This window comes from Aythya marila (assembly GCF_965140915.1).
Source record: "Aythya marila genome assembly, chromosome: 33".
NCBI lineage: Eukaryota > Metazoa > Chordata > Aves > Anseriformes > Anatidae > Aythya > Aythya marila.
In genome coordinates this window covers 819,631-839,596 of record NC_139074.1, presented here as the reverse complement: position 1 = coordinate 839,596, position 19,966 = coordinate 819,631, and the positions used below count along the sequence as shown (strand labels likewise).

General features: G+C 53.2%; 1 protein-coding gene across 1 annotated transcript; it reads right to left on the bottom strand.

Annotated features, from left to right (window-relative positions):
* Positions 1–11,680: 11,680 nt before the first annotated feature.
* On the bottom strand, positions 11,681–14,850 carry LOC309889264 (butyrophilin subfamily 3 member A2-like; the record flags this gene model as incomplete). Its single annotated transcript, XM_082782026.1, has 8 exons — positions 11,681–11,701; positions 11,793–11,813; positions 11,919–11,939; positions 12,536–12,630; positions 12,834–12,938; positions 13,068–13,349; positions 13,996–14,343; positions 14,751–14,850. The coding sequence occupies 8 exons, from the start codon at positions 14,848–14,850 to the stop codon at positions 11,681–11,683; spliced, it is 993 nt and encodes a 330-aa protein (XP_082638152.1).
* Between the last annotated feature and the right edge of the window lie 5,116 nt (positions 14,851–19,966).

Here is a 19,966-nt window from a genome sequence, read left to right as displayed (position 1 = left end):
AATTCTTTTACATCTAAATTCCTGCTATATACTTCATGCTTTAACACTCAAAGCCAAATTCATCACTGGAGTTAGAAACATGTTTCCCAAACATGAAGTAAAAGGGCTGCCTGAAGTCAGTACCCTCCACCATCTGCCACAGGTCTTAGCGTGCAGGGAGAAATACAGGGCAGCCCCTGGCCCCACTGCCCCTCATTCCTGCACTGCTCCTGCAGGATGAAGGAGAGGCAATGCAGGAGTGGCTGGAGAAGGGCAGGAGCTCCCCAGGGCTGGGGACAGGGTCTACAGGGTGCTGTCCCTCAGGTACAGCTGGGCATTCGTCCCCAGCCAGAACCAGGGGCGCATGCTCTCCCCTTTCAGGAAGGCATCTATGAAAATGAAGATCTCGACCCCATTGTCAGCATTGATAAAAGACACCTGCCCCTGGGTACAGTCAAGACAGACCCAGATCCTCGTGGGGACAGGAGATAGGGACAAGGGGGTGGGAGGAGATGTGAGAGATGTGAGCTGCCCCTCATTGTACTGCACAGCCCAGATCCCTTCTTCAGGGCTCATCTTGATCTCCCCCTTCCTCTTCACCGATGCCCTGACCACCCCCACAGCCAAACTTGAATACTTTCCTTTCTCCCCCTCTACCTCCACCTCCCAGCAGTGCCTCCCCTCTCTGAACTCCTCATGGCCCAGAACACAGCATCTAGTGTCATATCTCTCCGGGGCGCTGGGCACTGGCTGCCATTTACTTTCCCATCTCACACTGCTCTTGTCCTGAGACAGGACAAGCATGGGATGAGCCGTGCGTGGATCCAGGGTCACCTTCACTGCAGGGACAGAAGGAGCCAGGCCATCAGGGACAGAGCTCAGCCCTGGGCAGGCTTTCCCCAGCTCGGGGCCAGGAGCTGCCCCACGGGGAGGAGATGGGGCACCTCTGGGCTCCTGAACATGGCCCAGCAAGGGCAAGAGGAGCACTGCAGAGGACAACTCAACACACACCTACCTGTATTGTGAGGCAGCAGAAACTTTCTCCATGCTGGAAGGAGAGGGGAGAGCTGGTCACAGCCCACGGCTGGTGCCCAGTGGTTGTGGGTTTTGTGAGGAGCCAGCCCTGGGCTGCTCTGTCTCAGCTGCCCACCCTCCCCTGCACATCACCTTGACATTGCCCTTGGGCCCAAGCTCAGGGACACTCACCCAGCTCTGCCGCTTGTTCCCCTGGAAAAAGAAGCAAAAGCAATATCTGATGAGAGGGGAGAGCTTCTCACCCTATGCCTGAACCCCAAACTGCTTTGTTATGGTGCAGGATACTCACTGAGCTTTGCATCTTTTTTCTCTGCCAAACAAAAGCAAAAAGAAAGCATGATGGAAAGGGATATCTTGCCTTCTCAAAATGCCCACTGGTAGAACCCAAATTCCTTCATTTGAGGGATGGATGGGTACTCACCCCGCTCTTTTGCTAGTTCCTCTGCAAAAGAAAAGCAAAACCACTTGGTGAGAGAGTACAGATTCTCATTACATGACAAGAACTCATTTTCTTTGGGTTTGGGGCCAGACACTCACTCAGTCTTGCAGATTGGTGTGCTAGAAATGAGAAGAAAATCATGGTGAGAGCTTCCCATCCCATTGCGATGACCCCAAATACTTTCAGATACTGATGGAGACTTACCATCCTTTGCACGGTATTCATCTGCAAAAGAAAGAGAAAAGCAATGCATGATCAGAGGGGAAAGCTTCTCCTCCCATAGCTCCCATTGGAAGACATGAAGTTCTTTCTGTTGGGGAGGGACACTCACCCCGCTCTGCTTTCAGTTCCGCTGCAAAAGGAAAGGCAAAAGCAATGCATGATCAGAGGGGACAGCTTCTTGTCATATGCCTGCTCCCATGGCTACACCCCCAAATTTATTCTTCTAGGAAGTGGCCAAATATAACTTTGCTCCCAAAGGAGGGAGCAGACTCATAGTGAGTGAAGCTCAGCTGTGAGCATGGCTTGTGCAAGCAGAACAACCAGCAGAGAAACTTGTGAAGCTTTCTGTATGATGCCACCAGAAGAGAGGTGGAAGTGAATGGGGATGGGTGGAGGATGTCCCTGTCCTGGAAGCATCAGTGCAGAGCAGGGCAGCCCCACAGCTCTCTCCCCGTCTCCACCTTAATTCACGTTGCTTTCAGCCATGCCCAGGGCAGCACCAGCCCCAGCACTCCCGACTCCCCCATCAGGGTGATTGGACAGCCCAGAGCTGCTCTGTCCCAGTTGCCCACCCTCCCCTGAATATCGCCTTCAGGTTGCCGAGGACACTCACCCAGCTCTGCTGCTTGTTCCTCTGAAGAAAAATAAAAAAGAGGGGGAGAGAAAAGAAATGCCCGATGAGAGGGGAGAGTTTCTCATTCCATCGCTGGACCCCATAGTGTTTTGTTGTGGTGTAGTATACTCACCACGTTCTGTATCCTTACTCACTGTCAAACAAAAACAAAAAGAATGCGTGATAGAAAGGGACAACTTCCCATCCCACACTGCCCACCAATAGGGCCTAAATTCCTTCATTTTGGGAAGGGACACTCACACAGCTCTGCAGCTAGTTCCTCTGAATAAGAAAAGCAAAAACACTTGGTGAGAGAGTACAGATTCTCATTACATGATGAGAACCCATTTTCCTTGGGTTTGGGGATGGAGACTCACTCAGTGTTGCAGATTGGCGCTCTAGAAATGAGAAGAAAATCATGGTGAGAGGGAACAGCTTCTCATCACATTGTGACAACTCAAATCCCTTCAGATGCTGATGGAGACTTACCAGCGTTTGCACGGTATTCATCTGGAAAAGAAAGAGAAAATCCTTGGAGTGCTCTGTCCCAGCTGCCCACCCTCCCCTAAATATCACCTTGGCCTTGTCCTGGGGCCCAAGCTCATTAACACTCACCCTCCACTGCTGCTTGTTGCGCTGGAAAAGGAAAGCAAAAGCAAATCAGGATAATAATGGAGAACTTCCCATCTGACTGATGCTTATGGGAAAATATTGGGTTTACGAATGCAGACTTACCTAACTGTCCAGCTTTTTTAATGGGAAAGAAAAAAAAAGTCAATGTGTGACCAGAAGGCTGTGCTTCACATTCCATGGCTACTCCCATAGCTAGACCCTTAATTATTCTTCTGAGGTGAGTGTGCACAGAGCACCTTCCTCCAAGTTTGGGTGGGACCAGACTAACATGGAGCAAGACCCAACTTTGAGCAATGCTTGTGCACGTGGATCAGTAAGGACAGACACTTGTGCAGCTCTCTGCACTGTGCCATCAACACACAAGGGGAAGTAAATGGAGACAGGTGGAGGATGTCCCTGTCCAAGAAGCGTCAAAGCAGAGCTGGGCAGCCCCACGGCTCAGTCCCCGTCCCCACCTTGATCCCCGTTCCTTTCAGCCATCCCGGCCGTGTTTTGTGCCCAGGGCAGCCCCAGCCCCAGCACTCCCCACTCCCACCCCAGGCTCCAGCTGCTCCTCCAGCACCCCCGAGCCACCAGCACACAAGCCCCCAGAGCCCACCCAGACCAGGCCCTCCCACAGGGACACCACTTCCCCAGGGGCTGGGGGCAGGGACTGCAAGGACTCACCCAGCTCTCGGCTTTGTGCCGCTGAAAAGCAAAGGCAGAGGAAGAGGTGGTGAGCAGAGCAGCTTGGTTGCTGGGTGGGAACATGTGCAGGGGGGCTGCGCCTTGCCACCAGCCCCACACTGCAGCCATGCTCCCTGGCCTCCCACCCAAGAGGATCCTAAGGCCTTTGGCATCCCCAGGAGAACATTCCCTTCCTCCTCCTACACACCTCCCTGAACCAGGGCTCAGCCCCGCTCCAGACCCAGGGGGGTCCCTGCAGAACACCTCCCTCCGCTCCATCTCTGTGCTGCCAGCTTACCTTTCTTTCGAAGGAGATGAAGAAAGACGAAAATGGACACAGCCAAAAGCACGAGGACCACAGCCAGAGCCACCATCCAGGGCAGGGCATTGAGGAAAAAGGGATCTGAGAAAAGGTACCAGGAAAAGTGCTGTATTTAAATGCCTGGGATTAGAAAAGCAAGACCCAGACTTCTCCTGGCTCAGGACAGGTGCAGGGGCCAGGAACACCTGCACGATCTCCTTAAAGCATCAATCCAGCCACTAACCTGACACCACCAGCTTCATCGTTGCTTCATCATAAGCATCACCATATTTCACAATACAGACATACTGGCCATCATCAGAAGGTCTCAGCCCCGTGATTCGTAAGTCCAGGCTTCCAGCAGAGAGACCATCTCTGAGCAACTCTGTCCTCCCGGCATATGCCCCCATCTGCTCCCCGTACAGGTCCTCTCCATTGCGGTAGTGGTGCACTGTCTCAGAGAAATCATTCCGGATCCACCTGACCTCCAAGCTGCGAGCATCGCGTTGAGGGGACAAGTAACAACGCAGCACGACATCCTGCCCCACGGTGGCCGTGAGAGGCTGACCTGGTCCCACCACTGTGAGCTGGGCTGGGCAATGGAGAAGGTCACAGAGAGGTGGTGAGATTTTGCCACTGTAAATTTAGGGGCAGTTAGTGACAAAGGGTGAGCTGTGCGTGAGTTGGTGTGTGCTGTGCCGCCTTGTCCTGTTGGGTACTGGGGCAACAGGAGAGGGCAAGGGAGGACGTGCAGGAGAAGGAGGTGTGCTGGGAGTGGGAGCCCTCTCTGCAGCCTTCGGGCAGGTGAAGATGAGCCAGAAAGTGCAGCCGAGGCACTGCCCGTATTGCATGGAAGAACCAAAGGGAAAGTGAAACCCAGTGGGGGCAGAGATGTGGGCTCAGGTTCCCCCTGTCCCACAGCCGCTCCCCTACCCCAAAGCAGCACGTCTGCCAGTCCCAGGGGGGAGAGCCCCCAGCAGCCTCACAGGATCCTACCTGAGCCCAGCTGGAGGAGGAGCAGAGTGACGAGGGAAGTCAGGAGGCCCCTGGCATGGCCGGTGAGGCTGGGGTGGCTGTAGACCCAGGAGAGCCCCATCTGTGCTGCAGCAGGAGCAGGAGCTGTGGGCAGGACCTGAAGCAGAAGAGAGAGGGGACCGAGGGGCTGCAAGCACCATAGGCAGATGGGGAAGGAGTCCCCCTGGGCCCGAACACAAATAGCCACAGCCAGCAGCGCCTTGGGCAGGGCGCAGAGCCTGCGCTTTTATCACAGGCTGGGGGACACAGCAGGCAGCCCCCAGGGGTTCTTCTCCGAGGGAGTCCCAGCGACAGAGAGGTCCCTCACCGCACCCAGTCGAGCTGCAGAAAGCACAAGGCTACGCCCAACTTCCCTAACCTTTGCCCAGTTCCTGCCTGCAATAACCCTCTGGGAGCACCTTTGTCCCTGGGGCAATGGGAGCAAGTGTCCTGGGAGCTCTAGAGGCCTGGCACCACCATCCCATCACAGCTGGGTGCCCTGCCCAATGCCTTCAGCAAGCACAAGGGCTTGTCCCCAGCAGGAGCCTCTCCATACTACGTATCAGGATATAATATCATTTATCATTCTCCTGCTCAGATTCCCACATGCTATGCTGCCCGGTGAGCTCCTCTCCCAACTGAGCCACCAGTTTGAAGAGCTCACCCAGCTGAGGGCACACTTGCACCCGTGAAATCCACCTCTGCCTTCAGGCCCTAAGGGGACCTCCAGAGACTGGTGCTCCCTGGAAGTGAGAGTTTGGGCTGCTCTTCCCATCCTCAGGAGGTCTGTTTGTGGGGAGGCATCTACCCAGGGAGGTTGCGGACCCCCCATTTGGGTTTTAGCTGCAGACCGGCAGACGTAACGAGTGGACACCATTTCTTCAGCAGAAGGTCCTTCCCAGAACAGAGATATGACCAACCCTGCTCGACCTTCTTGCTCACCCTGCCTGCAAGCACTGCCATGCCAACTGCCATGCCATGCCCTGACTGACACGTCATGCTCCGTTCACCGCACTCCTGGACTCTCGCTGTCCCCAGGGTTCTGCCTTTGTACGACAGAGAAGGGACATTTGGATCCTCCCATGCCTCATCAGCTGGCCTCGCGAGGGCTGCTGAGTCTTAGCAGCTTCCTTGGACGCCTTGAATAGCCTCGATGAAGGAAAACCCCTGCATGCCTCAATCCTCCACTCTGATGCAGGACGCATCTGCCCATGAGCCGATTGCCTCGGCTTCCTTTGTAGTGATTTAAAATATTCCCACACTTGGAATTTCCATGTTCAGAAGTTGACTTATTTAATTACACGGAGTATTGCTAATTCTTTTACATCGAAATTCATGCTAAATAATTCATGCTTTCATGCACAAAGCCGAATTCATAAATGGAGTTAGGAATGGAGAACTGGAGCCCACAAATGAGGTTTGCAAACATGAAGCAAAGGCGTGCCTGAAGTCTGAGTGTCCCCCTCCAGCTGTCGCAGGTCTCAGCATGCAGGGAGGTGTGCGGGGCAGCCTCTGGACCCACTGACCCTCATTCTTGCCCTGCTCCTGCAGGACCAAGGAGACGTGAGCCAAGAGTGCAGAAATTTCTTCTCAGAAAGAATGGTTAGGCATTGGAAGGGGTTGTCCTGGGAGTTGGTGGAGTCACTGTCCCTGGGGGTGTTTAAGGAAAGGTTGGACGTGGTGCTTAGGGACATGGTTTAGTGGGTAATAGTGGTGGCAGAGAGGTGGTTGGCCCAGATGTGAGAAACAAAGATGTGATTTTGCAGCAGAAGGTGTTTTTGCAGTGGAAAATGACTCTATCCTTGCATACTTGGAAGGGATTTTGCATGAATGGCAATGGCGTAGCAGTGATGACCTTAGAGGTCTTTTCCAACTGTACAGGGTCTGGCTGGGATGTTAACTTTCCCTGCAGCAGCCCATACAGTGCTGTGCTCTGCACTTGGAGCTAGAACAGCAGTGGTATCACACCAGGGTTGTGTCTGCTGCTGAGCAGTGCTGGCACAGCATCGGGACTCTCTCTAACCCTCCTAGGGGGTGGGCAAAAAAGTGAGAAAAGAAACATCACCAGGGCAGCTGACCTAAACCAACCAAAGGGATATTCCATACCATGGTCAATCATCGCTCATTTGTGGGAAGAAGAGAGTAATTTCTTTCCTCTGCACTTCCACATAGCCTTTATTTGATTTGTTTGTTTGTTTGTTTTTCCCTTTCCCCCTCCCTTTTCCCCTTTCCTTTTTTCCTTTTTTTTCCTTTTTTCCTTTTTTTTTTTTCCTTTAGTTAAATTGCTTAGTTAACAATAATATTTCCTTAATAATTTTTTTTCCTTAATTAAGTTATCCTTACCCCAACCTGTGAATTGTTCTTTACTTTACTTCTTCCCCTCCTCATGTAGGGAGGGGGAGTGAGACAGCAGTTGTGGTGTTTAGCTGCCTAGCACAGTAAAACCACCACACCAATTTCAGTGATTCTTTGATCTAGGGCTGAAGTCTGAGGCCACCTGCTGCCTCTGCTTGGAAGACTTCCAGGAGCTGGTGATGCCTCCTGTGGGTACAGCCTCTGCAGAGCCTGTGTGATGGAGGCTGGAAGCTCTTTGGGTGCCCCCAGGGCAGGGCAATGAACCCAGGTGGAACAAGGGGGTCCCAGGCACCAGCTGGGAAAGTGGGGCAGCTGGAGCTTCAGTTCCTCCTGGCTCTGACTCCCAGGACCAACACCAAGGAGACGGTCTGCTGCAAGACACCATCCCAGGCAGCAAAGCCTCAGGACAGAAAGAACCCAAGAAATGCCACTGCCAGACTCCATCTTCATGTGCAAAACTTTATTTTATAGAATCATAGAATTGTAGAATATCCCGAGTTGGAAGGGACCCATAAGGATCATCAAGTCCAACTCCTGGCACCGCACAGGTCTGCCCAGAAGTTTAGACCATGTGACCAAGTGCACAGTCCAAATGCTTTTTAAATTCAGACAGGCTTGGTGCAGTGACTGCTTCCCTGGGGAGCCTGTTCCAGTGTGCAACCACCCTTTTGGTGAAGAACCTCTTCCTGATGTCCAGACTAAACTTCCCCTGCCTCAGCTTAATGCCATTCCCATGGGTCCTATCACTGTTGTCTACAGAGAATAGGTCACCTGCCTCTCCACTCCCCCTTGCGAGTGAATTGTAGACCACGATGAAGTCTCCCCTCAGCCTCCTCTTCTTCAGACTGAACAGGCCCAGTGCCCTCAGCCGCTCCTCATACATCTACCACTCTAGGCCCTTCACAATCACTGTGGCCCTTCTCTGGACACTCTCCAATAGTTTCACATCCTTCTTGTACTGTGGTGCCCAGAACTGCACACAGTACTCAAGGTGAGGCCGCACCAGCACAGAGCAGAGCGGGACAATCACCTCCCTCAACCGACGAGCAATGCCGTGCTTCATGCAACCCAGGATATGGTTGCCACAGTTCTTTTGCTGCTGTGCCTTGATGTGCTCCAGAGGAGGGAACAAAGAGCCCCCACAGGCTGCTCATGCTCAGCACCAGGCACAGAGCAAAGATCAACCCCAGACTAGGAGGCAAAGGTGGCCTGCAATGGCCCGCAGCACATGGTGACCACATCCCTTGCCCTGGGGTCTGCAAGCAGTGCAATCAGAAAGGAGAGGAGCGTGGAGAGCTGCTGCAGCCCCTGTGCTGCCTGCTGGGGCTCAGAGGCAGGGTGAGACCCGTGGGTGCCAGCAGGGCTGGTGCACCAGCATATGAGACGTGTGCAGGGCAAAGCCCAAAACACCACAGCTCCCCGAGCTCCAATTTGTTAGAGATTCCCACAGACCCAGTCCTTTCCTGTGCTTTTCCCTGTCCTTCATGGGATGGATTCCACAGCATCCTGCCTCCCCCAAGCCCTCCCACAGCATCCAACTCAGAAAGCATCCCAGCCCTGCAGCATCCTGGTCCCAGAGCTCCCAACCACGAGAACAGCTTCGCTGCCCCCCACTGTAGCCATGCTCCGGCTCAAATCCAGCTTCCACTGGACTTTTCTGCCCTGCCACTTCAAGTTTCCTGTTCTTTTGGGGGTATGCAGCTTCCTTCAATAATGATTTAAAATATTCACACGCTGGGATTTTCCATGTTCAGAAGTTGATTTATTCATTTACAAGAAGTATTACTAATTCTTTTACATCTAAATCCCTGCTATATACTTCATGATTTCACACCCAAAGCCAAATTCATCACTGGAGTTAGAAACAGGGTTCCCAAAAACGAAGTAAAAGGGCTGCCTGAAGTCAGTACCCTCCACCATCTGCTGCAGGTCTTAGCGTGCAGGGAGAAACACAGGGCAGCCCCTGGCCCCACTGCCCCTCATTCCTGCAGTGCTCCTGCAGGTCTAAGGAGAGGTGATGCAGGACTGGCTGGAGAAGGACAGGAGACCCCCAAGGGAGGGAAAGGGCCTACGAGGTGTTGTTCCTCAGGCACAGCTGGGCATTCGTTCCCAGCCAGAACCAGGGTCGCGTGCTCTCCCCTTTCAGGAAGACTTCTGGGAAAGTGAAGATCTTGATCCAACTGTCAGGGTTTATAAAAGACACCTGCCCCTGGGCACAGTCCAGATAGACCCAGATCCTCGTGGGGACAGGGGTCAGGGACAAGGGGGTGGGAGGAGATGTGAGAGACGTGAGCTGCCCGTCATTGTACTGCACAGCCCAGATCCCTCCTTCAGGGCTCATGTTGATCTCCCCCTTCCTCTTCACCGATGCCCTGACCACCCCCACAGCCAAACTTGAACACTTTCCCTTCTCCCCCTCTACCTCCACCTCCCAGCAGTGCCTCCCCTCTCTGAACTCCTCATGGCCCAGAACACAGCAACTAGTGTCAAATCTCTCCGGGGCGTTGGGCACCGGCTGCCATTTACTTTCCCATCTCACACTGCTCTTGTCCTGAGACAGGACTAGCAGAGGATGAGTCGTGCGTGGATCCAGGGTCACCTTCACTGCAGGGACAGAAGGAGCCAGGCCATCAGGGACAGAGCTCAGCCCTGGGCAGGCTTTCCCCAGCTCGGGGCCAGGAGCTGCCCCATGGGGCAGGAGATGGGGCACCTCTGGGCTCCTGAACATGCCCCAGCAAGGGTAGAAGCACCGCAGAGGGCGACCCAGTGCACACCTACCTCTATTATGAGACAGCTGAAAATTTTCGCATGCTGGAATGAGAGGGTAGAGCTGGTCACAGCCCACAGCCAGTGCCCAGTGGGTGTGGGCAGGGTGAGGGGCCAGCCCTGGGCTGCTCTGTCCCAGCTGCCCACTTTCCCCTGCACATTGCCTTGACATTGCCCTTGGGCTCAAGCTCAAGAACACTCACCCTTCTCAGCAGCTTGTTCCTCTTGAAAAGAAAGCAAAAGCAATGTCTGATGTGAGGGGAGAGCTTCTAACCGTATGCCTGAACCCCAAACTGCTTTGTTATGGTGCAGGATACTCACTGAGCTTTGCATCTTTTTTCTCTGTCAAACAAAAGCAAAAAGAAAGCATGATGGAAAAGGACATCTTGCCTTCTCAAAATGCCCACTGGTAGAACCCAAATGCTTTCATTTGGGGGGGGGGGGGGAGGGATGGGCACTCACCCAGCTCTGTGGCTAGTTCCTCTGCAAAAGAAAAGCAAAAACACTTGGTGAGAGAGTACAGATTCTTATTATATGACAAGAACTCATTTTCTTTGGGTTTGGAGCCAGACACTCACGCAGTCTTGCAGATTGGTGCGCTAAAAATGAGAAGAAAATCATGGTGAGAGGGAGCAGCTTCCCATCCCATTGTGATGACCCCAAGTACTTTCAGATGCTGATGGAGACTTACCCAGCCTTACATTCTTTTCCTCTACAAAAGAAAGAGAAAAGCAATGCATGATCAGAGGAGAAAGCTTCTCCTCCCATAGCTCCCATTGGAAGACATGAAGTTCTTTCTGTTGGGGAGGGACACTCACCCAGCTCTGCTTTCAGTTCCGCTGCAAAAGGAAAGCAAAGGCAATGCATGATCAGAGGGGACAACTTCTCATCCCATGGCTGCTTCCATGGGAAGACCCCAAGTTCCTTCATTTTGGGGAGGGACACTCACCCAGCCTTTTATCTTTTTGTTCTGGAAGAGAAAGGTAAAAGCAATGCATGATCAGAGGGGACAGCTTCTCGTCATATGCCTGCCCCCATGGCTACGCCCCCAAACTTATTCTTCTAGGAAGTGGTCAAATATAACTTTGCTCCCAAAGGAGGGAGCAGACTAATAGTGAGTGAAGTTCATCTGGTGACATGGCTTGTGCAAGCAGAACAACCAGCAAAGAAACTTGTGAAGCTTTCTGTATGATGCCAACAGAAGACAACTGAAAATGAATGGGGAGGGGTGAAGGCCTACCCTCCCCTGCACATCGCCTTCGTGTTGCCAAGGACACTCACCCAGCTCTGCTTCTTGTTCCTCTGAAGAAAACAAAAAAAGAGGGGGAGAGAAAAGAAATGCCGGATGAGAGGGGAGAGCTTCTCTTTCCATCGCTGGACCCCATACTCTTTGTTGTGGTGCAGGATACTCACCACGTTTTGTATCCTTGCTCACTGTCAAACAAAAACAAAAAGAATGCATGATAGAAAGGGACAACTTCCCATCCCACACTGCTCACCAATAGGGCCCAAATTCCTTCATTTTGGGGAGGGACACTCACACAGCTCTGCAACTAATTCCTCTGAATAAGAAAAGTAAAAATACTTGGTAAGAGAGTACAGATTCTCATTACATGATGAGAACCCATTTTCTTTGGGTTCAGGGACAAAGACTCACTCAGTGTTGCAGATTGGCGCTCTAGAAATGAGAAGAAAATCATGGTGAGAGGAAACATCTTCCAATCACATTGCAACACCTCAAATACCTTCATATTTTGATGGAGACTTACCAGTGTTTGCACGGTATTCATCTGGAAAAGAGAGAGAAAATCCTTGGAGTGCTCTGCCCAAGCTGCCCACCCTCCCCTAAGTATCACCTTGGCCTTGCCCTGGGGCCCAAGTACATTGACACTCACCCTCCACTGCTCCTTGCTCCACTGGAAGAGGAAAGCAAAAGCAAAGCAGGATAAGAAGGGAGAACTTCTCATCTGATTGATGCTTATGGGATAACATTGGGTTTATGAAAGCAGACTTACCTAACTTTCCAGCTTTTACAATGGAAAAAGGAAAAAAAAGTCAATGTGTTCCCAAAAGGCAGTGCTTCACATTCTATGGATACTCCCATACCTAGACCCTTAATTATTTTTCTGAGGTGAGTGTGCACAGAGCACTTTCCTCCGAGTTTGGGTGGGACCAGACTAAGAGGGAGCAAGACCCAACTTTGAGCAAGGCTCGTGCACGTGGAGCAGTAAGGACAGACATTTGTGCAGCTCTCTGCACCGTGCCACCAAAACACAAGTGGAAGTGAATGGACACGGCTGGAGGACGTCCCTGTCTTGGAAGCATCAGTGGAGAGTGGGGCAGCCCCACAGATCGCTCTCCATCCCCACCTTGATCCCCGTTCCTTTCAGCCATCCCGGACCTGTCCCGTGCCCAGGGCAGCCCCAGCCCCAGCACTCCCCACTCCCACCCCAGGCTCCAGCTGCTCCTCCAGCACCCCTGAGCCACCAGCACACAAGCCCCCAGAGCCCACCCAGACCAGGCCCAGGCCCTCCCGCAGGGACACCACTTCCCCAGGGGCTGGGGGCAGGGACTGCAAGGACTCACCCAGCTCTCGTCTCTGTGTCACTGAAAAGCAAAGGCGGAGGAAGAGGTGGTGAGCAGAGCAGCTTGGTTGCTGGGTGGGAACATGTGCAGGGGGGCTGCGCCTTGCCACCAGCCCCACGCTGCAGCCATGCTCCCTGGCCTCCCACCCAAGGCCCCTTGCTCCAGACCCAGGGGGGTCCCTGCAGAACACCTCCCTCCGCTCCATCTCTGCGCTGCCAGCTTACCTTGCTTTCGAAAGAGATAAACACCAAGGCCAATGGACACAGCCAAAAGCACGAGGACCAGGACCAGAACCACTATCCAGGGCTGGGTGTTGTGGAAGAAGGGAGCTGAGAAAAGGCACCAGGAAAAGGGCTGTGTTTATATACATGTGGATGGAAGAGCAAGACCCAGACTTCTCCCGGCTAAGGACAAGTGCGGGGGCCAGGAACACCTCACCCTGGCTGTGCCATTTGTACCTGCAATGTCCAGGGAACACTTCCACTCCTGCTGGAGGCAGCTGCTCCTGACCACGCAGGACAAGGGCCCCTCCACGCTCCCGGTCACGATGACGGCACCTTCAATTTCAAAGAGCCCCTCCTGGTCCTGGGAATGTGTCTGGGAGACCGAGGGCAGGTGCTGCCCGCGAGCATCCCTCCACAGCAGCTGCGGCAGCGGGTACCAGCCGGCCGATCGACACAGCACCCGGATGCCTCTGGCCTCGTAGCCCCCCAGAGAGAGGTGGGGGTCAGCGCCTGTGGCTGGGGGAAGAGCGCGTGGCTGGGGCTTGACTTGGGGAGGGATTGAGTTCCAAGGCAAAGACCCCATCTGCTCCCATGCCAGACACAGCCCAGCCCAACCATGGCCCCAGGGATTCTCAGACCTGGCAATCTACACACCCACCGTCATCCCAGACAACCCCAGCTGGTGCCAGAACCAGAGAACAGGGATGCACATGTACAATGCCAGTGGCCACAAATCACCCAGGAAACCCAGGTGCTGAGCTTCAGCACCTCCAGGCAGCTTCTCTGCAACAAGCTGTGCTGGTTCAAGAAGCCCCGAGACTTCCAGACAATGTCTCACGTCTCCCCCAGCATGAAAACCAAAACCCAAAAGATGTCCAGCTGCTCAGAGGTCTCTTCCCTGCTCCAGGCACTGTGTTTGGTAGCATCATAGGCACAGATGAAGGAGCTGCTCAGCAGCCTGTGCCCAGTGCCCTTAAACCATCATGGGAATGGTCTGCATAGACACCAGTGAAAACTAACAACTATATTCTACGTATGGATCTCTCTTCCCAAATGCTACCTCCATTTGCATGTCCATATTCTTGGTGTTTAATAGCTGAGACAGGAAAAAGAAACTTAAATTCTCCCCTGGAATTCCCGGTGTATTACCCCAGTCACAAACCTGACACCTCCAGATCCACCGTTGCTTCATCATAAGCATCAGCATTTTTCACAGTGCAGAAATACTGGCCATCATCAGAGGGTCTCAGCCTCGAGATTCGCAAGTCCAAGCTTCCAGCAGAGAGACCATCTCTGGCCAACTCTGTCCTCCCGGCATATGCCCCCATCTGCTCCCCGTACAGGTCCTCTCCATTGCGGTAGTAGTGCACTGTCTCAGACAAATCATCCCGAATCCACCTGACTTCCAAGCTGCGAGCATCGCGTTGAGGGGACAAGTGGCAGGGCAGCACGACATCCTGCCCCACGGTGGCAGTGACAGGGTGGCCTGGTCCCTCCACTCTGAGCTGGGCTGGGCAATGGAGAAGGGCACGGAAAGGTGGTAAGATTTTGCCATTGTAAATTTAGGGTCAGTGAGTGACAAAGGGCGAGCTGTGGGTGAGTTGGTGCATGCTGTGTTCCCTGTGTCCCATGGGAAACCACCGGGGAAAGAGGAGAGGGTGAGGAAGGACGTGCAGGAGAAGGAGGTGTGCTGGGAGTGGGAGCCCTCTCTGCAGCATTCGAGCAGGCAAAGGAGAGCCAGAAAGGGCAGCCAAGGTAGCGCCCGTATTGTGTGAAAGAACGAAAGGGAAAGTGAAACTCAACGGGGACCAAGCTGTGGGCTCAGGTCCCCCCTGCCCCACATCCACTCCCCTGCCCCACAGCAGCAAGTCTGCATGCACAGGGGGGAGAGTCCCCAGCAGCCCCACAGGATCCTACCTGAGCCCAGCTGGAGGAGGAGCAGAGTGACGAGGGAAGTCAGGAGGCCCCTGGCATGGCCGGTGAGGCTGGGGCGGCCGCAGCCCCAGGAGAGCCCCATCTGTGCTGCAGCGGGAGCAGGAGCTGAGGACAGAAGTAGGGGCAGAAGAAAGAGGGGACCGAGGGGCTTCAGGCACCACAGGCAGATGGGGAAGGAGTCCCCTTGGGCTTGGACACAAATAGCCACAGCCAGCAGCACCTTGGGCAAGGCGCAGAGCCTGCGCTTATCACGGGCTGGGGGACACAGCAGGCAGCCCTAGGGGTTCTTCTCTAGGGAAGTCCCACTAAGAGGTTTCTCACCACACCCAGCCGAGATACAGGAAACAGGGTTATGCTAAAATTCTGGATCTCCTACACAGTTCCGGAGAACAAAAAAACTCTGGGTGGAGCTTGGACATTTGGGGGCTGGGAGCAAGAGGCTCCAGAGCGTAGCGGAATCAGAGGCTGCAGGGAAAGTGGCACAGCTGTGTGCTGAGACAGGGAACAAGGGAAAGCATGTCTATATTGCAGGTTTCAGCTAACCCAGGGATTATGTTGTATATCAGCCTCAAGGACAGGACTGAGCTAGGGAGTACGAGGACAGGATGACCCTAAAAGATTGAGACAGGGAACAAGGCAAAGGATGTTGATTCTGTAGTTCTTAGCTAACACAGTTGTGTGTTAACCACAAGGAGAGGGCAACCCGAACGATAAGGGAGTCAAAGACTGCATGCATAGATAATGAAGCCAGCAAGAACTGGCTTGACTGCTGACGTCTGTAAAAGAAAGGAAAGATCAGAAGTTTAGCAGTGAGGAAGGCTTCTGTCCTACATCAAAAGACCAGTAGAGTACACTGGACAACCGCCTGAGGACTCTAGTGTGCATGCAGATAGGGGTGGAAACCTATGTTAATGATTTACGGAGACCTGATGAATATGTAAGAGACTTGCAGGAAATGAAATGAATATGCATATATCCCATCAATATAAACACCCTGGCAGTAACCATTGGTGTGCATGCTAGGAGGAGCGATCCCCCTTGCACTCAGCACTGCAATAAACATACCTGCTTTATAACTCCTCAGGAGTTGTGAAGTTTGTTTTCTGCACCTCGGTGCTGAGCGCCGTGCTGCCACCCTTTGCCCAGAGTGGTGCAGGCAATGAACCAGCCCCACTCCTGGCTCTGCCCATCGCAAAGGAGGAAGAAATGGGCAGACCATTTGCCCTCTGGCAAGAGAAGCCCTGTTGCAGCAGGGCTTGGGCAGGGAAATGGCTTCCAAGGACCAGAGTGGCAGCTTCTGCCTGCAGCCAGGATGATGACATGGATGACCTGTTCTTGAAGGAACTAAGGCATGCCTCTGGATCCGCTGCCCTTGTCATTAGGGGGAAAGATTCAAATGGCCAAAGCTCAATTAGAGTTGAAGCTGGACAATACTGTGGGGGACAACAAAAAGGACTTAAAAAAATAACTAAACAGCAAAAATAGGACCAGAGAAGCCATTGGTCCTTTACTTGATGGGGATGGTCTCCTCATGAACAGGGACATTGACAACACAGAGATGTTTAATGCTTTCTTTGCTTTTGTCTTCAACACTGACGATGGGCACTGGGACCCCAGGTGCTGAGCTGGAGGACCGTGAGAGCAGGAATGATAAACTCTCAGCAAATGCTGAATTAGTGTGGGATTTGCTCCTAGAGGTGGATACCATAGGGCCTGACGGGATTCATCCCAGAGTACTAAGAGAACTGGCTGATGTCATTATGAAATAAAAAAATTTTGAAATATCCTTGGGAATCTGGAGAGGTCCCAGTGACTGGAAGCTGCCAAACGCTGCCCCAGTTTCCAAGAAGGGCAGCAAAGGAGGCCCTGGGAATTACAGGGCTGTCATTCTCACAGCAGTTGATGGTAAAGTTAGAGAGATTGGTCTGGGAGTGAGTGAAAAACACCTGAGGGACAATGCAGTCACAGCACACATGGTGAGGAGAAAGTTCTGTATAACAAACTCAATTTCTTTTTATGACAAGGTCAGCCTCCTAGTTGGCCAAGAAGAGCCATCTGAGATGATTTTTTGGATTTCAGTCAAGATTAAAAGATTGTTTCCAACCATACCCAGCCGGACCTAATGTCCAGCACAGACCCAGACAAATGCACGATATGCTGGGTCAACAATTGTCTGACAGGTCAGGGTCTGAGTGTTGTGCTAAACAGGGTGATATTAGGCTGGTGGCCAGTCACGAGTGGGGCTCTTCAGGGCTCCATTTTGGGGCCAGGTCTCGTCAGTGGCAGCCCAAAGGGCCAAGCGTGTCCTGGGGTGCCTCAGGCACGGCACTGCTGGCCCGCCGAGGGAAGGGATCGTCCCGCTCTGCTCGGCCTGCTGCAGCCTCGCCTCGAGCACTGCGTGCAGCTGTGGGCACCGCAGCAGACGAAGGGCGTGAAACTGTGCGAGAGCCTCCAAGGGAGGGCTATGAGGACAGCGAAGGCTCTGCAGGGCAAGGCGTGTGAGGAGTGGCTGAAGGCGCTTGGCTTCTTGATCCCAGAGCAGAGGAGACGCAGGGGAGGCCTCGTGGCAGCCCTCAACTTCCTAATGAGGGCAGTGGAGGGGCAAGCTCCAGTCTCTGCTCTCTGGGGCCAGTGACAGGGCCTGAGGGAACGGCATGGAGCTGCCAACTGGATGCGGCTGCCCTCACGAGGGAGGCTGATGAGGCATAGGCAGAGCCAGTAGCGCCCCCTTCTCCGGCCGTTCAACAGCAGCCCCTGGGGAGCGCGGTGAACAGAACGGGCAAAGAGTGTGTAGCGCGTCAGAAGGGCATGGTGCGACAGGTCGCGCAGGCACGGTGAACAGGTGGGGCGCTCTCACCGCTCTTTTGCAGCAGTCTTTCCCATCAGTACTTGTAACCTGCTTGCAAAGCACCTGGCCATGGTATCAATCAGGCAGAAAACCATGGTTTCTGCATCTCTTGCAGCCTCTCCAGCCACAGTCACCAAAGTAGCTACTCAAATGGAGGGCTTGGGGAAACACACTGCCATCCAGGTCTTGGAGAGGCAGGTGACCTGTTCTCTTAAAAATCCAGTGATAGGACCAGCAGGAATGGCGTTAAGCAGGGGAAGTTTAGGCTTGACATCAGGAAGAGGTTCTTCATGAAGGGGGTGGTTGCATACTGGAACAGGCTCCTCAGGGATCAGTCACTGCACCAATCCTGCCTGAATTTAAAAAGTGATTGGACTGTGCACTTAGTCACAAGGTCTAAACTTTTGGGTAGACCTGTGGGGTGCCACGAGTTGGACGTGATGATCCTTATGGGTCCCTTCCAACTCGGGATATTCAATTATTCTATGATGTTATGAAATTGGCTGGAAAGCTGTGCAGATGAAATGGATCTGGGGGTTTTGCTCAACACTCACCTGAACATGAGCCAGCAGTGTGCCCAAGTGGCCAAGAAGGCCAACGACATCCTGGCCTGTATCAGACATAGCATGGGCAGTAGGACCAGAGAGGTGATTGTCCTCCTGGAGAGGCTACACCTCAAGCACTGTGTTCAGTTTTGGCTCCCTCACTATAAGAAGGGCATCAAGACCCTGCAGTGTGTCCAGAGAAGGACTACAAAACTGGTGAAGGGTCTGGAACACAAGTTCAACAAGTGGTGCCTGAGGGAACTGGGGTCTTTTAGTCCGGAGACAGCTCAGGGGAGACATTATGGCTCTCTACAACTACCTGAAATGAGGCTATGGGAGCTGGGGGCAGATAACTAGCAACAGAACAAGAGGGAATGGCCTCAAGTTGTGCCGGGGGAGGTTCAGGCTGGAAATGTGGAGAAATTTATTCTCAGAAAGAGTGGTTTGGCATTGGAATGGGTTGCCCAGGGAAGTGGTTGAGTCACCATCCCTGGAAGTATTTAAAAGACGTTTATATGTAGAGCTTAGCGATATGTTTAGTTTAGGTTTAGTGATATGTTTTAGTTTAGGTTTAGTGGAGGACTTTTTAGTATTAGGTCAGAGGTTGGACTCGATGATCTAGAGGTCTCTTCCAACCTAGAAATTCTGTGATTCTGTGATTCCTCCTAGCTTTGACTAACAGGACCAACACCAAGGACAGGTCTGCTGCAAGACGCCTTCCCAGGCTGCAAACCCTCAGGACAGAACTCACCCAAGAAATGCCTCTGCCAGACTCCATCTTCCTATGCAAAACTTTATTTGCAACAGTCCTGCTGCTGCTGTGCCTTGATGTGCCCCAGAGGAGGGAACAAAGAGCCCCCACAGGCTGCTCATGCTCAGCACCAGGCACAGAGCAAGGATCAACCCCGAACTAGGAGGCAAAGGTGGCCTGCAATGGCCAGCAGCACACAGTGACCACATCCCTTGCCCTGGGGTCTGCAAGCAGTGCAAGCAGTGCAAGCAGTGCAAGCAGAGGGGAGAGGAGCGTGGAGAGCTGCTGCAGACCCTGTGCTGCCCGCCGGGGCTCAGAGGCAGGGTGAGACCTGCGGATGCCAGCAGGGCTTGTGCCCCAGCAAAGGAACTGTGTGCAGGGCAGAGCCCAAAGCACCACAGCTCACCAAGATCCACTTTGTTTGAGGTTCCCACAGACCCAGTCCTTTCCTGTGCTTTTCCCCATGCTTCATCGGATGGATTCCACAGCATCCTGCCTCCCCCAAGCCCTCCCACAGCATCCAATTCAGAAAGCATCTCAGCCCTGCAGCATCCTGGTCCCAGAGCATCCAACCACGAGAACAGCTTCGCTGCCCCCCACTGTAGCCATGCTCCGGCTCAAATCCAGCTTCCACTGGACTTTTCTGCCCTGCCACTTCAAGTTTCCTGTTCTTTTGGGGGTATGCAGCTTCCTTCAATAATGATTTAAAGTATTCACACGCTGGGATTTTCCATGTTCAGAAGTTGATTTATTCATTTACAAGGAGTATTACTAATTCTTTTACATCTAAATCTCTGCTATACACGTCATGCTTTCACACTCAAAGCCAAATTCATCACTGGAGTTAGAAACAGGGTTCCCAAACATGAAGTAAAAGGGCTGCCTGAAGTCAGTACACCCACCATCTGCTGCAGGTCTCAGCATGCAGGGAGAAACACAGGGCAGCCCCTGGCCCCACTGCCCCTCATTTCTGCACTGCTCCTGCAGGATGAAGGAGAGGTGATGCAGGAGTGGCTGGAGAAGGGCAGGAGCTCCGCAGGGCTGGGGACAGGGT